Here is a 25,297-nt window from a genome sequence, read left to right as displayed (position 1 = left end):
TTTACTGGGTACGTCTTATTAACGACCGTTCAAAAGTTAAATATCTCAATCATTTTCCAAGTTTGTTAAATATCTTTCATGCCTTGATTAAAGAAAAAAAATTGTGAATGTTTTGAATTTTTTTGCTTCCGGAATTTTTAAAACCTAAAATTTTAAGTGAAAAATTGAAAAATGTGCTCACTTAGTACACCATATCCTACCAAAATCGACAATTTTGGGCTTGGGCACCACCCATGTTGCAGTTAGTCCACTGGTGGAGTAACTGTTTTCTCAAATTTTGGTTTATATACCACCACGGTAGTAATTGTCATAGTGTTTATATAATAACTGCATGACCCCCCCCTGATTGACTTCAATCGACTTTGCCCTGGGCGCAAGACTGCCGCCCGCATCTTTACACGCCCAAACGAAAACGCAAGCTAATCATTTTTTTCTTGTGCACTCACGGGGAAAACAAAAGTGATTGATATTTTCTTCAAGGGAAGAACATCAGAAAAAGACCCATTGACTAAAAGATGTATTTTGTGGTTGAGAATCGATTTTGTGAAGATGGATTTTTTTCTTCTAATTTTTGCTCTTCCTAGAGGTAAAGAGGCTGCAGGATTCGGGTAAATTCGCTAAAAAGCTGGTAAAATTGTAATCCTGAAATATCAAAGTTCCACCTACACTAAAATTAAAAAGAGTAATCAACCAAAATACATTTTGACAGTTTTTTTAAAATGGTACTGTCCCCAGTTGACAGTATTACTTTCATAAGACTGGTTCAGGTCTGTGATTTTTAATTCAGCAAAAATTTAATGAGAACGCAACGACCTATTGAAGTAACAAATTACTCCACATACATTACTTTCGCTCAGCAAATAAAACGTGATAAATTATCTTGTCTCTAGGTAACTGTTGTGGAGTAATTAGCTCTAGTTTAGATGGCTGACTTTCTCCCCTGCCTATTCTACCGTAAGTTGGTCAAATATCGACATCCCTCGTCTAATTCCGACACATTAAATTTCAGCTGATAAAAAGGGTGTCGGAATTAGAGGAGGGGTGTGGACATTAGACCAAGTCACGATAATTGTTGGAGTAAGCACAAAGTGGGCACAAAGTTGGCAGTTAAAATCTTTGCTCGGAAAAGATTGAAAGAAGGCACAATTAGAATAGGCAGGGCGAAAAGTGGGCTGTCTAAACTAGAGCTTAGTTATTCAATAGGCTGTTGTGTTTTTCCCCCGAAAAAAGCCTGGACACTTCAAAAAAACTATTATACAAATTAAGGATCAGAAAATGGGGTGGTCTGCAAGTGATGAAAGTTTCCCCTCACCCCAATAATCAGCATGTTTTTTTCAAATTAGATTAAGGTTTTAAAGGTTAGATGACATCAATTTTTGATCTGTGATTATTGTATGACTTTTTATTTTAGTGTAATAAGATATTCTGCGCAATAAAGAAAGTCAATTTTGTGGTAGCTATTGTTATTGATTTTTTCTTTAATTTCATTACAGAGAGCACTATTTGGTGTTTTACAAAGAGTTAATTTCTCTTAACAATGGAGAAATCTCCAAATAATCCCCCGCGAGTGATTCTTTCAAGTGAAGAAAAGGCTACAATATCAAAGTCTGTGCTCCTGGAAAAGTAAGTTCATAATTTGAATATTTGAATTTGTACTTTCTTTCCTCAAGCTCATTTTTAAGTATTTTACCGAAAAAATTGATTCTCTGTTTTAGGTGGGAGCAACAAGAGGAATATATTGATCATTTGCTATCAAAATCAGGTATAATAAGTTACAACTGTAATCGCATGATGAGCTTTTTTTCTTGTTTGGCGCCCCTACAAAAGAAAGCAATTAATCCTTAATTGTATTCTGTAGAGAGCAATTACAAAATTGATTTTAAGGTTTTTTCTTACATTTTTTTCATAAACGTTCTATTTGGTTTCGAAATTCATTTTTGTGAGAAAGAAAATCTATAAACAACAATAAAAGAAAAACATAAAGAGAAGAGAAAGATAAAACTTTCAGTGCTAGTAACTTTCCTAACTGGGAAAAAGTAGTAAAACCCAATGTGCGATTAGCTCGTAATCACATAATAACTCGTACAATTCAAAAATTGAACTCATTATTTTTTTGTTTCAAATTTTCCTTTCTCTGAAAATTAATTTTAAAAAATCACTCATGCAATTATTTTTGAATTGCACTCGTTATCATGTGATTACATATACTAATTTTAGCCTTATCACATCCGCATCAATTTAGAAGTTATTTAATTGATTTGTCACATGGCTCGCACCCCCCTCCCCCCGCCTGGAGCAAGGGGGCTACACCTAAAATTTGCCATATAAGAGGTGGGAGCTGCTTCTTTTTCCCAACAGGCGGGGGAGCTCTATCTTGTGGGGGGGACCTGCATTAGTTTATGTAACTCTGGGGGCTAAATAACACTTCCTAAATATTTTTCTTTACTGTTGCCCTGTTGGTTTTTAATTTCTCTAAACCTTAGTGTTTTCATGCAAAGTGTGATCTGATCCTTAAAATGCAAAAATGAAGACATTCTATTGCATTCTCTAAAAGTGCTCACACATGTAAATAGAGCTTTGTGAATGCCATAAAATTTTTCCCCTATACTGGGACCTAAAATTTTATCAGGCTGGGGGGACCTTGTTCTCGGGTGGGAACCTAAATTTGGCGGGGGACCTAGAACCCCAGTCGGAGCCATGTGTCAATTACTTTAGGCGTGCAAAGTAACTTTTTGGTACTGATAATATAATAAAAAGCTTATTTTCTTATTGAATCGATTAATTGATTTAAATTAATAGAACAAACATGGATGCATGGTAGAATTATTTCTTTTAGGAGACAATTCAAATGAGAAATTGAAACTTCAACAACAAGAAGCCACACGCAGAGAAAACGTTTTGCTGATGAGGCTTGCAACTAAAGAACAAGAAATGCAAGAACTATTGGTATATCAATCTTGACTCAAAAATTTTGTTCAATTTTGTTATTAAATCTGATTCCTATCTTATTTTGTCCTCCCATTTTGCAAATTACAGTTGCAAATATCAAGTTCTTTTCATAGTAATTAAGAAAAAAAAGCCAAAAGATCTGTAACTGAAGTAAAAAAAAGCACTTTAGAATTACTCCTGTCTGATCCTGTGGTAATAACTTTTATTAAAGTAGTATGAATAAATGGGTTTTGAGGCTTTTCATTAAAAAAATATCTGTTCTGCTTTTAGAGTCAAATCCAAGAGCTTAAAGAAAAGCAAGCACCATCCACTGCCCAACTTCAATCAATGCTTATTGACCCTGCTGTTAATTTACTATTTGAAAAGATGAAAACAGAACTAACAGAGACTAAGGACAGACTTGAACAAGCACAAAATGATCTAAGTGCATGGAAATTCACTCCAGACAGGTAAAGCGAAAAACTTCGATGAAATGATGTGAAATGTTTATTGGTGTAAACTGATACAACAAGGCTTCGTGGCAAGAGCAGTCTTAATGACATTCAAAGGAAAGACAATACCTTGCCTTAGTTGAAAACTATTACTCACCAACCTGTATCAGCACCAAACATTTTGTTTTTTACTTTTAAGAACTCATTCGAGTTGATTATTTGGGAATAAGGACCTTTTGCCACTATGGCCTTTAACAGACTCTCTGATGAGACTATTATAGACTATATTATAAGGAATCAGACTTACTCCTCAATGACATAAAGTGACAATAAACAATGACAAAATAATGCAGTGTTTCCTTTTAAAAGGTCGGTTATTTTTCAATTCATCCTTGCAATTTGGCCAATGTTAATGTGGATATGTTTGGGTTGTTATATTGAAAGGAGTCTTAATCAGCATTATGAAAATCAGAAGGTTTACATATAGGCTACCATAACAAATCTTTTCTGATTGATGAATATAATATTCGGTAAAGGCTCTTTTCAATGTAGATGAAGACTTTTTTCTAATCTTATGGACACTTTTTGATTCTTTAAAGTTTTCCCATTTGTCAAACTTACAAATGGATGATAAACTGTAATGGCTGTTTCATATGAAATAGGAAAATACAGGAGGGGAGACTTCTCCATATAACTGCATATAAATGAAGTCAAATCGAGTTGATATTTTTTAAAACAGGACTAATTTATATATTATTTTTTGCTCATTCAAAAAGTATGTATTCACTCACTTCTTATGACCTTCTCCTTCCATCATGTCAAATGAACAAAGTCATCAAATAAAATATGTTGTTGGCTTTTTTTTTATCAAACATATTTCTTGAATGACATTTAATCTCTAGCTTTGCGCTCTACTTTGCTTTGCTCTTTGCTCACCCCGTTTTGTGAAATCTTTTTATATTAGTTTCCATTGTTCTCCTATTAGTTTCCATTGTTTTTCAAAACAATCAGGTATCAGTTAGGGTTCTTACCATATAATAAAGCAATGGGGGCAACCAAGACTAAGCGCAGAGCTATCACTAAAATGTTTTTTGTTTGTAAGATGCGTGTATTTTGTTTTGGAATGTCTGAAAGCTTACACATGCTGTAATGGAGGGATTGCTGTACCTTTTAGGCTGTTATTTGAGCCTCTTCCAGCAAATGCTGACACAATCTCTGAAAAAAGATCAGTATTTGTGATTACCTTAAGGGAAGAAATTTAGGCGAAAGGAAATTTATAGGTCATGAGTCATGAACTCATTCGCCAAAATTTCTTCTCTTAAGGTAATGTCAAATAAAGTGTTCAATGTTGAATGGAAATGTTTCTACAGAAAAAAACGAAAGGACATCAACAAAATGGTTCAGAATTGCATTGCAGATGATGTTTTACTAAACTCTGCAGCTCTCTATTAGTTGGAATTCGATCAAGGAATCAACAACCCAGACACTAGTGAATCAAAAATTTATAACGCATTTCGTTGGAATTCGATCAAAGAATCAACAACCAAGGCACCTGTGAATCAAAAATTTATATCTCATTTCGTTGGAATTCGATCAAGGAATCAACAACCAAGGCAATTGTGAATCAAAAATTTATAACGCATTTCGTTGGAATTCGATCAAGGAATTCAACAACCAAGGCACTTGTGAATCAAAAATTTATATCTCGTTTCGTTGGAATTCGATCATGGAATCAACAACCAAGGCACTTGTGAATCAAAAATTTATATCTCGTTTCGTTGGAATTCGATCATGGAATCAACAACCAAGGCACTTGTGAATCAAAAATTTATAACTCGTTTCGTTGGAATTCGATCAAGGAATCGAAAACCAAGGCACTTGTGAATCAAAAATTTATATCTCGTTTCGTTGGAATTCGATCATGAAATCGACAACCAAGGCACTTGTGAATCTAAAATTTATATCTCGTTTCGTTGTAATTCGATCATGGAATCGAAAACCAAGGCACTTGTGAATCAAAAATTTATATCTCGTTTCGTTGGAATTCGATCATGGAATCAACAACCAAGGCACTTGTGAATCAAAAATTTATAACTCGTTTTGTTGGAATTCGATCAAGGAATCGAAAACCAAGGCACTTGTGAATCAAAAATTTATATCTCGTTTCGTTGGAATTCGATCATGAAATCGACAACCAAGGCACTTGTGAATCTAAAATTTATATCTCGTTTCGTTGTAATTCGATCATGGAGTCCACAACCAAGGCACTTTTGAATAAAAAATTTATAACTCGTTTCGTTGGAACTCGATCATGGAATCAACTACCAAGGCACTCACAAATCAAAAGATTATAACACATTTCGTTGGAATTCAATAAAAGAAATGCAGCCACATAAATCAACTTGAACCAAAAAATATAGTGTCAATATTTTTCAATAAGGGCAAGTTCCATTCATAGGTATTTTTGTCAGGAAATACTTCTGGACTAAAGCAGAAATGTCAAGTATCGAAAATGTATGATTTGAAATTTACCATTTTCATTTGCTTTACAGCAGAGTACGTTAAATAAGGAATAATTCAACAAAGCTAAATGTGTGAATGCCGGAATTTCCATTGCCAATGTTTTTTTTACAAAAAGATGCATCAATAAAGTAGAATTCAGTAAAAGAAGTCGAAGGAATGGAATGTGCAAGTATCAAAGTTTTAAGATTAACAATTTTCCATTGCCTCTCATTTTTAAAGTATGTTCAATCAGAAATTTCCATCGAGAATAATTGTTTTAGTACGTTCAATACTTTTCAACCAGTCAATATTCGATCAAGTAATAATATGAAAACTGGAATGACCGAGTATCAAAAATGTATCTTTGGAATTTTCAAAATTTCCATCAACAAAGCATGTTGGATTAGTTAAAGTTCCATCAAGGAAGTTACATGAAAACTGGAATGTGCAATACATGAAAACCGGAATGTACAAGTCTTGAAAATGTATTTTTTGAAAGTTTCCATCTCGGCTAAATTTTTCACATGGATTAAATTTGATCGATCGGAATTGGATCATGCAAGTTTTGTGTATTGATATGAAATGAGTGCACCATTGATGGTTTTGCAAAACTATTATCCAAATAAATCTAGACAAAATCATGGCAAGGTTTGATTATTTTTTTATAAAAAAATCAAGTATTGAAGCATTTTGAAAGATGAAGCTTTGAATGGCATTATGCTTATGGTGTTAGTGATAGTACGTTGATTTTGCAGGTTATGATCGATTTGTAAGAAAATTAAATAATGCTATTTGGAACATTGATTAACGTGTAATGGAATTCATGTAGAAATGGAAATTGAGTGGTTATATATTACGAATCAGAATTGAACGTTTGTACAAGAAGATACCCATTTTGACACATTTTTAGATACCTTAAGTAGATTAATTTTCGCATGGACTCTTTTTTCGCGAATTGAGAATCCAAAATTTTCGCTTAGACAAAACTTAGCAAATCTGCTTTTCGACCAATTTCTTTCATTTTCTTAGGGGTTATAGCCGAAATTCGGATTTCAAATTTTTAGCGAAAGTGTCCGAAATTCGGTAATACTTTAGGCGTACAAACTTTCGCGTGGACGAAAAATCGCGAAATTCATGACATTTACTTTCGCGAATTTAACGGAAAAATATTTTTTCGCGAGCATAAACTTTCGCGAATCAAGACGTAAAATTGAGAATTTTCACATGAAAAAATGGCTTAGAGACACAAATACTTCTTGGGTTGGCTTGAAACATTTGTCCTTTGACTTATTAGTCTTTTAGCAGGCTAAAAAGTGCCATAAAAGTTACATTTTATTCAAAGTTTGAAGTTTTACAGATTTTCTATTTTGTCAAGAATTTTTCGCGAGCATAAACTTTCGCGAATCGCCCTTCCTAGAATTTTTAAAGACATTTACTTTCGCGAAAAGGGCCAAAATTCGCGAAAATCGCGAATGTTTCTGCTCGCGAAAGTTTCTACGCCCAAAGTATCGCGAAAATTAATCTACGTCAAATTTAATCCACTCAAAATAATAGTAGGGTGAAATTTGTAAAATCGCTCGATTTTTTTAGTCAAAGCACTTGTTATACATTTTTGGAAAGCTAAGGGGTAGGGGAATCAAAATAACTTGGGTGCCAATTTTTTTTCGGACACTTTGGTGTGATTTTCGGACAAATACGACGGTCTCAGGCAAAAATCATAGGGTGAAAAATGAATGAAAATTTTAGCTTGAGAAAATGGAGACCTGTTAAGTATATTTTTGGAAAGCTCTCAAAAAATTAAGATTAGTGATATATTGCGAATATAGGTGATTTCTTTACCTAACTCGAGATATTGAGCTTCCGAAAGCGCAAAAGCTGGACAAAACAGCTGTTTCTGGCTGAAAAACACTGTTTTTAAGGATTAATATCTCGAGTTAGGTAAAGAAATCACCTATACTCGCAATATATCACTAAACTTAATTTTTTGAGAGCTTTCCAAAAATATACAACAGGTCTCTGTTTTCTCAAGATAAAATTTTCATTAATTTTTCACCCTACGATTTTTGCCTGAGAGCGTCGTATTATTTGTCCGAAAATCACACCAAAGTGTCCGAAAAAAAATTGGCACTCAGGTTTTTTTGATTCCCCTACCCCTTAGCTTTCCAAGAATGTATAACAAGTGCTTTGACTAAAAGATTCGAGCGACCTCAAAAAAACGAACAAATTTCCCCCTACTATAATGCCAAATTAATTGTTTTACAGGCCCTGCCGATCTTGAAATCTTAAAATTCAAACTCAAATAAAATTAGCTGATCAATGCGACTTTTTAACTTCCTTTACCTGTAACACAACAATTTAATTTGGCCTCTCTCGAGGTAAGGTATTTCCGGTTTAAGAAAAAATGTTTTTGCTTCACCTTGTATCTCTTTTTGCATGGATGTTAGTCATCTTCTTTATTATTAGGTTAAAGCTATGTTTTGTAAATCTTTTGGAAGAGTCTTAAAAAGTTGAGAGAAATTTTAATCATCCATCTATTCCTGCTTTTTTCCATATAAGCTAATTCTTGTGTAATACGATTGAGCCAGTCGGAGTCAACTACTACTACCTTTGACTTCTCAGAATATTTTGATTGAAAATATTTATCGCAAAAACTTTGAAATCGATGCATGTATTGGGAAAAGATGGTGGTTAAGTTAAGTGGTTAAGTGTTTTACCATGGGAATTATTTTTCTCACACATCTTTATCACAAGGGATTACTAAATAAAGCGAAAGTCTCTCAGAATACTTAGATCTATAAAGTTCCGAATAGAAAAACCTGTGACTCTAATAATTTTGAATTCTAACTGGTGATCACTTTAAAGGAGAAAAACATTTTTGGAGACGAGTTTTGCATTGTTGTCTACAGAAGGTTCATTTCGTCTTGCCCTTGACGAGCCAGTGTCACTAATTTGTATCGTGTTATCTTAATAACTACTTTTGCATAATTGTCCCATGAGAAATTGAGAAATTTATACGTATTGTATTTTTGTAAATATTGTAGAGAAAGTCTTTTTTAACCCTATGATGTGAATATATATTTTTATTCCAGACAAATCTTAACATTCAAAATGAAATTTGAAGCTTAACTGTTTTCAGAATCTGAAATTTGAACGACTTAACTAGCTCTGTCAAACCAGAGATTTGGAGTATTTGAGATTTGGAGTATTTGAGATTTTAAATATTTTGTTTTTTTCTTCTAATCTTAGCACCACTGGTAAAAAATTGATGGGGAAATGTCGAATGCTCATTCAAGAGAACCAAGAGCTTGGGAAACAGCTATCGCAAGGTCGAATCGCGCAGCTGGAGGCGGAACTTGCCCTTCAAAAGAAGTATAGTGATGAATTGAAAGAAAGCCAAGATGGTATGTGTTTTTTTGGGCAATTCCCTAACTGAAAGTCATGTAAGAAAGGTTCTGTTCTTTCTCAGTGCAGCTTTATTTTTGCTTTTATTTGATGATACTACTGCTAAAAAGTGTCGTTTTTCTTCCTCAGAAATGAACGATTTCGTAATCCAGCTAGACGAGGAAGTAGAAGGAATGCAAGCCACAATATGCGCTTTACAAGATGAACTAAAAACAACGAAAACACGATGTTCTGAACTTGAACAAGAGAATTATAAAGACCTTCAAAACGGTTGTGAAAGAGATTTGAACGAACAGAACGATCTGTTGTCACACAAACCTTTAAACGAGGAGGAGCATTACGTTAACAGGACTACACGCGTGAAATGTGAGATGGACGACATGGACGATCAAATGAACGATGATGAGAAGAGAGCAATACCTCCTCCTCCCTTACTCACTGATAAAAATGGTCGTGCTGAGGAGGAGAAAGAAAGGACGGTTCATAGTAATGGCGACAGTAACATGACTGATGAGTCAGAAGAACTTCCAATGGAAACAGAACCTAATATAATGCATGCTTTTAAAGCATCTACGAACATTCATTCTGAAGAACTTTCATCGCAACACCACGACAACGACGAACACGCTGCTCGACCCAATCACGTCACAGTTATTCGTGGAACGGACGATAACTTCATTTCGCCAACCAAAGGCTTGACGAAAACTTCCTTTTCCATTAACGACCTACTAGCACCGGGTACTGAAGACTTGAGGAAAGATGCAGATGTCTCCATGGAGATAGGTGGACCTGAGAATGGCGTCGTCTCAACAGCTTCGGTTTTGAATGGTGATATAGACGACGATGCGATTTAATTGCGTCGTCTGTCTGCCTTTTCCTAAGTCCCATTTCTTTTGTTTTGTATATTTTATCCCATTCGCCCTCGTTTCGTTAACTTTTAATCCAAACATTTTTGCTACCCATAGATTTTGCTTCCTTTCAAAACACGTAACCACCCTTTCAACGTTTTGCGGGATAGAATAGATTTTAGCTAAATATTTTTTATTTGTATTTTGTTTTCTTTAATAGCTTTTACTCTGTACAAATTTCTGACCATTCTTTCGAAAAAAGGAATGGTTAAAAACGGATCGCTAGACAAGGAAAATTTACCATATAGTTATCTGATCGACTACCTTGATCGATCTGTTGACCTTTTTATTAATATTTTCTCACATTTTGTTTGAACACGAAGAGACTGAAAACATCAAAGTATTTTTACGAAGAACTCTTAAATATTCCTTTTTCTCCCTCTTTAACTTACTAAAGTCTGTCACAAAAGTATGTGGACACCTTACTTTCTAATAATTTCTCAGCACGTATTAATGCTACATTAAAATAAAGATTATTGAAAACTTGAAAAATTAAAGAAAGTGTTCATGACATTAGACTTTTTTAAATATTTGAACCCAGATGATTCAAAAACTACAATCAGTGACAAAATACTTTGCACAAAAGGGAAATTCACCGAGGTGTTTTGAAACCACAATCGATATGTAAGTGCTCTAAAGTAGGTTGGAAGGGTAGATTTTTAACTTTGAGTTTTAACGCTAGACTTAAAACTTAAGACCTTTAGGATCTGATGATCCAAAAGTTCAAAGATGGTCCAGTAGGGCTTGAAATATAGTCTAGAAACCCGGGGGGGGCACTCGATCTGAAATCGACCATACGTTCGGCCCAAAATTTGGCTTCTAAAATTGGACCCTTACAGTGCAGTGAATTTCCATGAAAAATGATACCCTTACTGTGCACTTTTTCAAAATTTCTCGCCCGTAAGGGCGAAAATTTTTGCAATTTTCCAAGAAAATGTGGAATTTTTCCTCCAAAATTGACCAATTTTGTGATAATTTTACCAAAAGATTGGCCTTTTACCAAAATTTCCTACCCTTACAGTGCAGTTCAGTGCAGTCTTGTAATTTCCTACCCTTACAGTGCACTAGCTGAACTATGAAAAACCTACCCTTAAGGGCCGAACGTCTGGTAGGTCATTTACCTTGAGTGCCCCCCCCCCCCCCCCGGGTCTAGAAACCAATAAATCCCTCCCAGATCGAAATAATCGATGAAATCAAGTTGAAGGCCTGAAATTGACATTCTCGCTCGAACTTCAATTTTCGAAAAATGGTAAATTAGCCCATGGAGGTAATAAAAATATACACGCTTTTTCTTTTATAAGAATAACTTCTATAAGAATATCAGGGTGAGATTTCGGGTTTAAAACAATAGGCCTATTGTTTAGAACAATAGAAAAATAAGAATAATGCTCACCCTCAACCAAAGTACACTCACTATTCTTATAAAAAAAAAAGCGTGTAGATGGAGAGTCAATGCCTTTTGTTCTATTCTGATTTATCATCGGAAGCAAACAGCTGTTTGGTTGCTTTTTGGAATAAGATGATTAATTTTGGGTATACTCGTAGGAATATTTAAGATGAATGAAAAGACATTACATTTTCATTACAGTATATTGAAATAAAATAGCCTTGTCATGAAAAATTGAAAAAAACTTCACATAATAAGCACAATTCTCCAAACTTCTAGGGGAAGCTGCCCATAAAGCCATCGATAGATTTAAAAAAGAATTACGTGTTACGATTAGGAACCTTGTATCGATCATTTTGTCAGAGTATGATATGAAAACTGCTGCCCACTTAGACGTGAAGATTTTAAGATAAGAAACTTTCAATGATAATGTGATGCAACTCTCAATGTTAACAAAATGCCAGCCCAAAAATGTTTCGTTATGAAACTAATATACTCTTTTAGTCCTACACCAGTTGAAACTATTTCGAATCGCATTTTAACAAGGATTTTCGGCAAAATTAAGTTTTTCTAAATCAACCAAACAGTCTCTTTACAATTTACATTTCGGATTTTTTTGCTTCCAATGATGGTACATCAAAGAAAAGCCGCTTTGAATAGATTTATAAAAGATTTCAACGACCATTTAGATCAGTTCCAGTTGTTGAGGTTGTTTGGGGGGCGTCACTCTCATTGTGAGAGTCTTTGCCCATTGGGGATTTAGATGAAGTTTTGAGTATAGTTCAGTTCTGTATCCAGCTTACTGAGCAGAAAAAGAGAGCTGATTGCTTATTAAAGAAGAAGATGGGAAGAGGTGAAGAACAAGGTATAACACTAGAACGTGTAGAAGAGAGAGGTGTCAGTCATTTAACCTGGATTTATAAAGGTTATAAAACAAAAGATGATTATTTATTATAGGAAAGAAAATTATAGGTTAAAATAAAGAGAATCAGTTTTATTAAAAAGGACAAACTTAATATAAGTCAATAAAATATGAACTATGAGCTATTTCTTAATTATATATGACTTAATGTAAGTCTATTTCGAATTAGGAAAGAACATAATTATTAAAAAGGTCAATTTTTTAATTAGATAAAGACTTAATATAAGTCATTATGTACTAAGTGTCTATGGTGACAAAGAAAAGAAAGTCAATTTTATTTAAAAGAAAGTTTTTTTATTTAGATAAAAACTTAATGTAAGTCAGTATCGACTAAGTTTGATGTAAGGACAAAATAAATAACTATTTATGTGTTCAATTATGACTTTAAAAGGAAAGTCAGTTTTTATTAAACAAATTGCAATTATTTTATTTAGATAGAACTTATTGTAAGTCAATATGGACTAAGAAAATAACTATTTTATGTTAAAGGAAGAAAGATAAAAGAGAAGATAAAAGAAGATAAAAGAAGATAAAAAAAGAGAATAAAAAAGAAGGTATGTGTTTCAGAAGGTTAGCAGAAGTTCATATAAAGTAGGTTTGTCAGGATTATTTCTATTTATGTATTGAGTATGGTTTATAGGATGGTGAGGAGTAGCTAAAGCTTTAGTAAACCAACTCTTTGAGAGATTTCTCAGTCTATCTGTTATGGAACAAATTTTTGCTTCTGCATACATGTCAGTTATTCTAGTCCATCTTGGTTTATTCAGGATGATTCTTAAAGCATGGTTTTGAATTAGCTCTAGTCTGTTTAGTTGAAAGTTTGAAATGGAAAGAAGACATATGTGAGAGTATTCAAGTCAACGACCATTTAGATCATTACGGAGACGTTTTCTCTCCATCTATATCTTTACTACCTTCATGATTAGCCAAAAGTGCCAATATACTTTAATGGGATAAATTTTCGCGGGGATTAATTTTCGCGGATTTCGCGGATTTGGGTGTCATCCGCGAAAATAAGTCCCATTGGAAATTTGAAAAAGGCCCATCCGCGAAATATTTCTAAACAAAACTCAAAATATGTCAAATAAATACTATTTGAATGGTTACTTGCATCAAAGAGGCGCAAATAATGTGTATTTCAACAACCAATATGCATGATTTGACAGTAAAAGTCACAAAATCGAGAAAATAATGCCCCCAATAGTGCCATCCGCGAAATCTTAAAATTTCGCGGATGAGCTCAACCGCGAAATTTAATCCCCGCGAAAATTTATCCCATTAAAGTATTATGGCACTGATTGTAGTGTTCAGAATTTTCATTTTTTTTTAGATAAAAAGGTCACAAAACTGCGAAGGACTATAAAGGGTGTAACTTTTTATTCAACAAAACTATGAAGCATTTCAACAAAGATTTGGAGTCAGTAAGACTCAAATATATTTAACATTTTGATGTCATGATTTTTGAAAAAGTACAAAAAATCTTCCTTTTTGTTCTTTTTCTTTCTTCTCCATTTCTCAACTATTCAAAAATCTGTAATCTTTTAGATTATTTTTATCCTCCTTGGAAATCCTTCAAAAAGTAAAGTTTCCACACGCTTTTGAAACAGCCTTTAGTAGCGCACTTTAATCAAAGGCCATTTCTTGACCAGGACGAATGATTCAGGTATCAACTTTGGTATCGTTGGAAAGCTCTTTCTCTCAGCTACAAAAAATAGCAGATTTTTTTTCTCTGAATCTCAAGTGGTCAGAAGTTAGGACCAAAAGACTGTGTATCGGTAAAATGACCTTTTCAAAACGTATATATATACGTCTTTCGTCGTCTAAGGCTTAATGGGTAATTGATAATCTTTTTGTTTCGAATTTATTTTGAATTGTCTGCAAAAGATTGAACTATCTAAAAATTTTCTAAATTGATGTTTCAAAAGTTAGGATGAAAAATTGGTCAAAAGCCACTATTTTCAAGATTCTGAGACAAAGAAGCTTTTAAAATTTTTTTCCGAAAATCCATTTTTAGATTGGTTAAAGATAAACCATCTAGTACAAAAATTTTTTCAAAATCTTTTTTTTTCGCCGAAAATAAGCTCCCCAAAGTTGAAATTCTTCCTTCGCAAATGTCTTCATTTTCTTCTTCATCAATTTTTTTTCAATGCAATTTTCGAATTTTCAGATTCAGGAATAGTTGGCCTTACAGAAAATGTATAACATGCTATAGTTATGTTGGTTACATCAGTCAGAAAACGACAATCATGAAAAATTCACTATGGTCAGAGCCCTTAAGACATGCCATAACTTACCAGAGTAGCTGAAATATTAGCCAATTTATTTCTACGACATATTGTTGTGCCGGTGGTTATCCCAACATATTTTGGTATTTTCATTTATGTCTAGAAGGGAACAACAATAAATTGGGTTTATTGGGTTACAAATAACGAAATATGAAAACATTTTATCGTAAATGTAATTACTTTAACAGACTGGATTTTACGTATTGTTTTTTATCAAATTAAATTTGAAATCAGTGAAAAATAAAAATATTGCGTTTCAAAAACTAGTCATACTCATAACTAATTTTGTGGCTTTCTTGAGAGGGACCAAATATTTTTTAAGTTCCAATATAAAAACCAAATATCTTCATGGCACGAGAAAGTATCCTTCTGTTAGTCAATTTTTTCTTGGTCTGGTGGAAAAGAGGGGAAAGAAAGTAGCACAATCGTTGACTGATTTTTTCAGGGAAAAATATTGCACTGGGAAGTATGCGTGTTGGATTGAAAAACCTTTTTAAATAATAAAAAAAATTTTTTAGAAAAAACTTTTTTCGGTTATACATTTATTTTAGCAAAACAAAAGGTTATTCGGTAGTGCACAGAAGTCAAAACCAGTCATGAACATCTTCCAGAAAGGAAAGCGTATTTCTAAATCCTCCCCACAGGTACTGTTCACTTATTGAGATAAAACATATACCACTGCCTGGATCATATTACTTAAGCTGATATATCAAAGTAATATGGTCCATGCTGAGAGCTGTTAACAATATGTACATGTTGTATACTTTTTGATTGTCGCATATTGTCGGTAGTGTCGGGTAGAGACTATGCGAAATGGAAATAACAGCTTCAAGATTTTTATTCTTGCTCTGCATTTATAACTTGTTTTTTACTATGGAATGAAATAATTTGTTACTGTGTATTTACAACTTTATCAGTCAAAGTTCCTTTATTAGGGTTGAATATATTTCTCCTCAAACCCGCACGGTGGGAACAAAACTTGTTCAATTTATTGAGACGCGTTCGAGTTTTAGAGGTTTGAGTACGAGACTCTACTGTTTTAGGGTTTTTCAATCTCATTACAGGGACGATATAGAGTAAAAGTATTAATAAAAGGTTCCTACGAATGTCCCGGTAGTGCATTGCGCCTACGAAATCCATTTGTATATCAGGAACATACCAACATCCGCCAGCAGCACTTATGAATAATTTTTAACGATTTTCCAAGTTTTGGTAAAAGACCTTCGAACCTTTTTTTTCGATTTCACCTGTGATTGGTTGATATTGGTATCCATACAGGGGGTGTCCCTGATTAAAGAATCGAGTCGAAACACAACTATGAGTAGAAAGTTTTATGTGCGTGTTCATAAAATTGTATTTTAAGCTCTCCCTCTTTTTTCTTTGTCATTACGATTAATTTGTGCGTTGTAACCATTGAGTTTCAAGCCCGAAGGGCTAGAGGTCAATCTCCTTGGTAGGATTTGAAGCCAACAAATCCTACCAAAGTTGCGCGGCCTTGAGCGACCCGCCTGGTTTTTACACAAATGACAGATTGAAACTAAAATTTACCGGTTAATTTTGAAAAATATATCACTCGAAAACAAAGGAATTGCTAGATTCAATCCGTCATCAAAAATACGGCGCATATTTTAAGGCTTCACTTTTCCTTGCCTAAGAAAGGTTAAAGATTGACCTCTAGCCCTTCGGGCTTGAAACTCAATGGTTGTAACTACCTTTTGTAATAAGCCTGCGTGATGGAGAACATTCTTATATTTTAGCGATAACACACACAAACTTTTCTACTCAATCGCATGTTCAAACTCGATACTTTAATTAGGGACACCCTGTACATCACTTGAAATCCGCAAACATATTTGTTCTAATGGTTTTACTCATTAACTGCATTCATCTTACACATCAACAACACCGTTTGCACTATTTCTAATTTTTTCCTCAGTTCATTCGTTTTTGAAATCGTGAAACCATGGTGAAACTTTTTGTTCACTGCACGCATTCTTTGTTTATGCTTCCTTAATAAAATCTTTTGTTTTAAGGGAAGCCTCTACCCTACCCTTAAGACAATAGAGCTTAAGACTCTTAATTAAGGAAGATCGATTAAAAATTACAATACTACGCGTTCGACTCTTTGTTAAATACGTTAAATGCACGTTCTGTATTGTAGTCAACAAAAGATTCTCCTAACTACATTTTATTAAGGAAGGTCTGTAGTGTGAACACGACCATGGTCTCTTTCCGTGGAAAATATGTAGCCATCAAATTTCTTTCAAAGTTAAAAGTTTTTTTCGTTTCTTTCGACGGTATTTCTATATCGCTTTCTATTTGAATCTTTAATTTGAATATTAATTGAGCTCTTTCCGTGGAAAATATGTAGCTATCGAAATTCTTTCAAAGAAAAAGTTTTTTTCGACAGTATTTCTACATCGCTTTCTATTTGAATCTTTAATTCGAATATGAATTGAGCGACAGTTTCGGAAACGTTCATTTCAAGAAAATATGAATAGAAATCCGTCCTGGGCGTTTTTACTGGAATTGTTTTTTATACACTGTCAAAAGTCTGTTTCGTTTAGTAGTGTTTTGTACGGAAGTCGAGAAGGGACATCGAAACCTTTTTTTTTCCTGACTTTTTTTCTTTTTTTGTCGATTTTTTTTCTTTTTTTGCCGACTTTTTTCTTTTTTTGGAAAACTTTTTTCCTTTTTTTCAAAAACCCTTTGTTAACGAGGCCTGGAAAATCCGAGTTTGGACGTCATAGCTCGATTTTTAGGGTGCACCTTAAATTTTCGAGTTACATAACTCGGTTTTTTTAGGTAACACCTAATTTTTTACACAACCAAGTTGGTTAATCATACTGTAATTTTCTCTCTTTGAATAGTAGAGCGGCACATCGTCACTTTCTTTAGGGAAATACCCCTAAGTGTTATATATATTTGGAAACCCAATCATTCTACTTTTCGAATGCTGTGTCATTAGATTGTTTTAGCAATCACTTAGAATGGGGTTTCCTCTGATCTAAACAACCCTCGAGTCCTCTCCTGAGCTAGCTTTAATAGTGAGGTTAAGTATCGATAGATAAATCACGACGACGGACGAATTTTCTCTAGCCTTCATTCTCGCCACGGCACTTTTCTACAGGCTGATTGGAAAGCAAGCTAGACTTACCCCGTAATGAAATCAACTTTGCTTCCAGAACGATTTATTACAAAGACTTGAATTTGAGTTTGGACATGAATTCTAATCTTAAAGAGATAAGAAAAAAGACTGTTTGGAGAATGAAACTCTGTCAATAATATCAATAGCTGGGTTTAAAATAACTTATTTTGAGACACTCCATAATTATTCTTTATTCATGATTTTGAATGCAAATTACAAAGTATTTGTGAATTAAGACCCGATGAGGGGCAAATCACTCGTAAAATGGTGTACGAGATTTATGATTTATTTTTGATTTATGATTTATTTTTGATTTATGATTTATTTTTGATTTATGATTTATTTTTGATTTATTTTTGATTTATGATTTATTTCTGATTTATTTTTGATTTATGATTTATTTCTGATTTATTTTTGATTTATGATTTATTTATGATTTATTTTTATTTATTTTTGAATTATTTTTTATTTATTTCTAATTTATGAATAGGAGTAATTTAATGGAAATTTTTTTTCAAATTATAACGAACTGATACTCAAAATCATTGTCAAAAAAATAAAAAAAGTTGGAAAGTCAATTTCTTTTCGAAAGATTTTTTATTTATTTTTGTTTATTGATGATTTATTTTTGATTTATTGATTTATTTCTGATTTATTTCTGATTTATTTTTGATTTATCTTTGATTTATGATTTATTTGTGATTTATGATTTATTTTTGATTTATTTTTGATTTATAAAATTGTGTACGAGATTTATTTTAGTGATTTGCCCCTCGTTAAGACCATTTTAGGTTTCCTCAAGTTTCTTGCATTACGATCTAAAAATGCATCTAAGGTTTTTGATATTCTTATAAAAAAGCTTCGCTGTTAAACACTAACGGTTTAAAAAACGATAAATTACACATGCGCATCATATGGCCTCCGTTGTCAGATGCTGTGCCGCTCTATTTGAAGAGAAAAGATTACAGTACGATTGACCAACTTGGTTGTGTAAAAAGTTAACTCGAACATTTAAGGTGTACCTTAAAAAATCGAGTTATGAAACTCGAAAATTTAAGGTGCACCATAAATAATCCAGTTACGTAACTCGAAAGATTTTTGAGTAGCGAATGCAAGTGCAATGAAATCCAAGTGTAAAAGCGACAAAAATATTATTTGACATTAGGCGAGACCAATTTAATTTGTTGTTCTACGGGCGCGACCGACCCAGCATTTGCTGCAAACGAAGAAAAAATAATATTGAATTTCCTATGCCACAAATTTCTAATAATTGTCATTTAAAAAATTTACACTTAAAAAAAGTTGAAAAAAATCTAAAACCATGAATTCTATACACGGAAGATTTTATTCCATCAAAGATGAATGATGAATTTTCGACCAAGATTATTTGAAAATATTACTTATAGCCTAATTAACTTCCTTGATTAATGAAAATCTTATTTTTATTTTACCGACCGACCGACCGACTCATATTTTGCTAACGATCTGCCCGTAGAACAACAAATTAAATTGGTCTCGCCTTAACAAAACATTGATTTCCAAAAAAGAGAAAATAAATTTCAAAATGAAACAAAAAAATTTAAAAAAAGCCAAAAAGTCGAACAAAAATGAAAAAAAATGGACAAAAAAAGAAAGGATGTCCCTTCTCGGCTTCCGTAGTTTTGTCATATAGAAAAAGACATTTCACAAATGAAGATAGCTTTTGATATAGAAGTTGTTTTAGGCCAATTATTAGAAAATCTCTTTATATAAACTGGTGCAATCAAAGTGAAGAACAGTAAATGTGTTATGGTCAGTTATAATGAATACCAACGAAATATATGGTCGTATCTCGTGTTTTTATGACAAGTACCACATTTTTTATCCTCACTACTAATTATGTCTCTTCCTAACCTTGGTTGATCTTCAGATATTAGACGACATAATTTATAACATTGAAAGTCAAATTTAATGAGTATGGAATCCTTCAACCTTACAGCTCTCTGCAACCTGACACAGGAAAGGATCAAAGAACTTTATCACATTAGTGAAAATTCTGATAAAGCTGGTGACGCAACCTGGATATTAACTTCTGCATTCATCATATTCACCATGCAAAGTGGGTTTGGATTACTGGAAGCAGGTGAAAACCATCTAGCTTTATTCAATAGAATATGCACTGTGAATAAGTTTAAAAATGAAAGAAGCTCATCACGACGAGTGAAAATGTGCATTTAATATTCCAAAAAGTATCAGATTAATTTTAAAAGATACCTAAAATATTCTGTTAAAAATTAGTTCCCTCCCTAGTTGGGAACTTAATGAAAATTTCACCTTTTTCCATATTTCTAACACTATTCCAGGGAGCGTTTCATCCAAAAACGAATGTAACATCATGGTAAAGAATGCAGTAGATGTTATTTTTGGTGGTCTTGGCTATTGGATTTGTGGATTTGCATTCAGCTTTGGGGAAGATGAAACATATTCAAATGCTTTCACCGGTTAGTGAAGAATTCTTACTTTTTGTTATTTTTACCCTTGCACAGTCTGGTCATTACACTTCTTAGTGCAGTACCCGCTAACCGGTATTTATTCATCAGATTTCATATTTTTCAACAAAAAGAATCTGTTTACTTTGACAGGTTTTGGCAGCTTCTTCACTGGTTCAAGCAACGACGACAATTCAGACATCATTCTATCGAAATATTTCTTCCAACTTTCATTTGCTACCACTGCAACAACCATTGTGTCAGGAGCGATGGCCGAACGCACCAATTTAAAAGCATACATGTTCTTCTCATTCATTAATTTTCTATCTTACGTTTTTCCTGCTCATTGGATATGGGCAGAGGGTGGATATTTTAAGATGAAAGGTGTTGTAGATGTGGCGGGATGTGGTCCAGTACATGTGGTAGGAGGAACAGCGGCCATTGTTGCTTCCATCATACTGAAACCAAGGTAACATCCCTTTGTATGTCTGCTCCTTTCTGTAAATGTATTTTTCGCACCTTAAAACATGGCGATTTCATGAAGGGGTTTTAAAATTATAACGACTTATCAATTGTAGGACGGGAGTGTTTGACCATTCCCAAGATGAAAAGAGAGATGAATATTCAACGATGGCCTCACCTACAAATGTGGTGTTGGGAACGTTCATGCTTTGGTGGGGATGGCTAGGATTCAATTGTGGATCAACCTTCGGAGTTAGCGGAGGTATAAAAAGGCAAACTATGCGAAGGCCAAAATTGTGGAAGATTTATAAGAATTCTTGTCAACTTCTTTCAATTTTAGATTGCGGTTTATTACGGATTTAAGATTTCAATGTTTAAATCAAAAGCTTTCTTCAAGGCGCTTCCATTATGATCTTAATTAGTGAATGTTATTTTCTTTTACTCGTAGGGAAATGGAAACTAGCTTCTCGTGCTGCAGTGACTACTGTTAATGCTTCAGTAGGAGGAGGCATCTGGTCTGTCTTTTATTGCTATGTGCTCACCAAAGAATACAACCACAAACTAGATATTGGAATCTTTACCAACTGTATTTTGGGTGGCTTAGTTTCGATCACAGCAATTTGTGCTTTGTGCAAGCCCTGGGAGGCATTGCTGGTTGGAATGGCAGGCGGATTTATTGTTTCGTACGGTGAGTGAGCGCACAACTATCGACGGATAGTATCATTTAATTGTAGTATCAAATCAAACTTTTGCGAGAGAATGTTTTGGAAGGCTCTAATTATATTGCCTTTTGAATGATCTGTCTGTCCATTGCATCATAATTTTTTTCTTTATCTTAGGAGTGCTATTGATAGGTAAACTGAAAATTGATGATCCAGTATCTTGTATTCCTGTTCATTGTTTCTGCGGCATGTGGGGAATGGTGTGTGTCGGGTGAGTGACTGTTCTTCATTTGGCCATGAAACAAATGTGTTGAAAATATTCAAAATATTCATCATCATTTCATTACAATACTTAAAATATCAGCCACCTTTTCAGCTTGTTTGGCGAGAAAGATGAAGTAGAGAACATCAATTTGCAATATGGCGTTGCTAAAGGTGGACCTGCTTCATTTCTTGGCTACCAGATTGCTGCTGCATTGGCTATTGCTGCTTGGTCTGGTGTTTCAACTGCTATTCAGGTAAGGAAGTCCGTTAAAGGGACATTAAAGTAGTAAAATGTAAACATTGCGCGAACCACGTATCATTAAAGAGAACAATTAAAATCACGTGTCCAAAACAAACTTGTAAAACAATTGAACAATCAAAATTTGCCATATTTGGTTTGATTTTTTATTTTGACATTTGTTTTGATTTTGTATCCGCTGCATACAGTTTGTTTACAAATTTCGCAAGTACTGTTATGTCCCTTTAAGTCTTTTAATGCAAAAAAGTAGAAATGTTTGTAGCTGCAAAAGTATAAACTTGTATGAATCTACAACTAAGCAGTTTATTATTGAAAACGTTCCAAATATACCGCTACATTGCTTTTTTTCGCTCCAATTTGAAAGGCGGGAAAATGTTTCCTTTTGGGTATCTTTGAAATATACTTTTTGTGGAGTGTATATGATCATCTCGGATCTCGTTTTAAAAGAGACATATATAGTATATTTTCCACTCTTCGTCTTCGCAGTTGAAGTTAACGGATCTTATCTTCGGTTTACGGATGACGCTAGAAGAGGAGTTGATGGGGGCAGATGCATCAGAACATGGCATCCTTGATTCTAATGCACCATCTATGCTAAAAAATGGAATGAGTCGTGGCGGATCCAGCCGTACATTGGGCAAGAAATATAGCACAATCATTAGGAATAAAGAAGTGGCAACAGCGGGAAGCGAAGAGTTACGTAAGCGGGGCATGACAAACAGCTCTAAAGAAACCGAGTCTGATTTTGGATACATTAGTTATCACACAGGAGAAGGAGGTTCACCCTTGTATGATCGAGCAGTTAATGTGAATCTGAAGTTATGCAGCTCCCGATCTTTCTCCTTAAGATCACCTTTTATCCGTAACCAATTGACATCTAACTCATCTCGAGATGAACGAAGAAGCATGTCCCTCAATCACAAAGATGCAGTGTTAGAGCTCGCTGACAAGATACCAACAACTCAGATACTACACAAAGTCAATAAATCGCCGAAAATATTCGAACACAAGTTGTATCGGAGTAATTCGTTCTCTTAACTTTATTAAAAAGTTTTGGGAAACATTTAGAGATGGTGTAAATTGCATGCAAATATTATTTTCTGATTTCTTTTGGTTAAAATGCATAAAAGTCCATTAGGACTTAAAGTACGATGATTGCTATGTATGTTGAGTATCATTTGGAAAAGCACGCAGACAAATTTAAAAATTCAAAAATTTAAACAGCTTGGTTTTCATCACTCACCAGTAAAGTTTAACAACAGAAAAGAAAATGTCGATGTATAACCGAGACTCAGTTACAAACAAGGAGTTTTTCTTGATGTTTTATGAAAATCAACTGTTTTTTAGCCAATTCGATTTCATAATTAACTGTGGAGATTATCAACAGACAAAATTTGTATTTGATAATAGTGTTATCTTATAAAGGGGTATATTCTTTTCAACATTTTGCTGGTAAAGTGGTTATCTTTCTATAATTTGTAAGGTTTGTTAAAATTGGAACATTTTTCAGACTTTAGTTTAATATAGAATTTTGATTTTTCATGTGAATGGTACACAAGCACAGTGAAGTACTCATTGCACACTTCCGTTAGAGGTGTGTATCTTTATTAGCCTATTTTATAGGATTCGTGCTTCTGTTACAAGCTATTTTCTATTCAATTTAAAGGGGAGGAAGACGTTGAAACACTTGATTTTTTGTCATCACTCAATTGCATTGGGAATTCAAAAACTCACACTGAAAGTTTCAAGCTAATGGCCTTAACATGTCTTAATCATAAATATTTTTTTGTTGATAGAATGGTGAAAGTCTAGAAAACAAAAGAATTTTTACTTCTTCTTGTGAAGTAGTGAAACGTGAACGTGAAAAGTTCAAGCGAAAGTAATAACTGCTTTTGTTTCTTTGGGGTAGGTTTGAAGCAGCTTGAAATGTTGTACAGTGAACTTAAATTAGCCAACGGCTCAAAGTACAACGAATTCCATAGGCGGTTTTAGACCACGTCTTAACTTATCAGGGAAAGAGATTTGTAATTGTAATTTCATTGTCTTTTAACGAGCTTTGCACACTCCGTTTCCGACGTACTTGATAAAAGTATTGTCTTACCATCAACACAAAATCATGTTGTTTTTGTGGCTTGAAGTTTGCTTGAAATACAATCACTCGATCATGCAAACTTAGAATAAAAGACAAAGGAGAAGATAGTGCAATTCTTCGTTCCCATATTTTCAAGCAAATTTCAAGCAACAGTGTGAGTACGCCCTTGTTGCTTTTGTAAAATTTATATCTCGATTCGCAAAAAGAATCCTCAACCATAAAAAAGTTGATTACTGCAGTGACGCAATGACGTAGAAAAATATCATGTACAGTAAAACACGAATCATATGAATAATAATAATAATAATAATAATAATGGTATATTTCAATCTCCAAAATTTACATTTGGCTCTTCGGCTGAAAATATTATATAGCATATGTGTGCAAAGTCTAGAAAAAAATATTTATATTTATAAAATTATTAAGTATACTAGTGAGATGCTCTGACCGGCTACGCTAGCAAAGTAGAGTGTTAGTAATTGTAAGCAGAAGATTAACTCAGAATTGGGACGATATCTAGTCCCGCGACCAGAAGTAATAAATTCGAATGCAGCCAAACGAAGATAAAACCGGTATAGCAAGGCCTGTTTGTCATATTCAATATTTTAAGGTGAACATAAAATAAATAACTAACTTTACCTAAAAAAAAAAAAAAACAAAAAAACAAAAAAAACAAAAAAAAAAAAAACATAATACTGGTAGACCACCAATGAAATAGATGATGAAATATAAATTAAGTTAGACTGTACAAAATTGGATGGGAGATAGGAATTGTAAATACTAATTGAGCTAATTGAGACTATGTAGAAAAGTGAACGAAGAACTGCATAGACATATGGAATAGATACTAAATACGAGTGCGAAGGGGTCTGTACCAGTGCCTATGAACATATCATACTGTATATAAAATAAAACAGTAACATATTTGGTTTAAAATTTTAATGAAATTAAGAAATATGATTGCTTACTGACGTAATAATATGGCTTGTGCTAGAGAAGAGATTATAATGTATCTAGAATTGTGACTTGTTAACAAACTAATATGGGTATTGCAATATAAAAAGTGGAATATTAAGCAGTTCGTCATTAAGTAATTATGGGAGATATCGCATACGAGAAACTAGAGATTGAGTGTCAGTATATGTAAAACAAAAGC

General features: G+C 33.6%; 2 protein-coding genes across 2 annotated transcripts; both read left to right on the top strand.

The window, feature by feature from the left end:
• Positions 1-1,461: 1,461 nt before the first annotated feature.
• LOC136801022 (pre-mRNA-splicing regulator WTAP-like) lies at positions 1,462-10,535 on the top strand (the record flags this gene model as incomplete). The annotated part of the gene is given in 6 exon segments (XM_067057648.1): positions 1,462-1,623; positions 1,716-1,762; positions 2,837-2,946; positions 3,220-3,398; positions 9,129-9,283; positions 9,414-10,535. Coding segments are annotated over 6 exon segments (1,302 nt in total). The 3' UTR covers positions 10,139-10,535.
• Positions 10,536-19,653: 9,118 nt separating this feature from the next.
• Positions 19,654-23,799, top strand: LOC136800897 (putative ammonium transporter 3). The gene is made up of 8 exons (XM_067057510.1): positions 19,654-20,056; positions 20,277-20,414; positions 20,556-20,871; positions 20,981-21,126; positions 21,313-21,552; positions 21,704-21,797; positions 21,903-22,044; positions 22,536-23,799. The coding sequence occupies exons 1-8, from the start codon at positions 19,885-19,887 to the stop codon at positions 23,085-23,087; spliced, it is 1,800 nt and encodes a 599-aa protein (XP_066913611.1). The 5' UTR covers positions 19,654-19,884; the 3' UTR covers positions 23,088-23,799.
• The last annotated feature ends 1,498 nt before the right edge of the window (positions 23,800-25,297 follow it).

Source organism: Clytia hemisphaerica, unplaced genomic scaffold (genome assembly GCF_902728285.1).
Source record: "Clytia hemisphaerica strain Z4C2 unplaced genomic scaffold, Clytia hemisphaerica genome assembly, whole genome shotgun sequence".
NCBI lineage: Eukaryota > Metazoa > Cnidaria > Hydrozoa > Leptothecata > Clytiidae > Clytia > Clytia hemisphaerica.
This window is presented reverse-complemented; position numbering and strand designations above follow the sequence as displayed.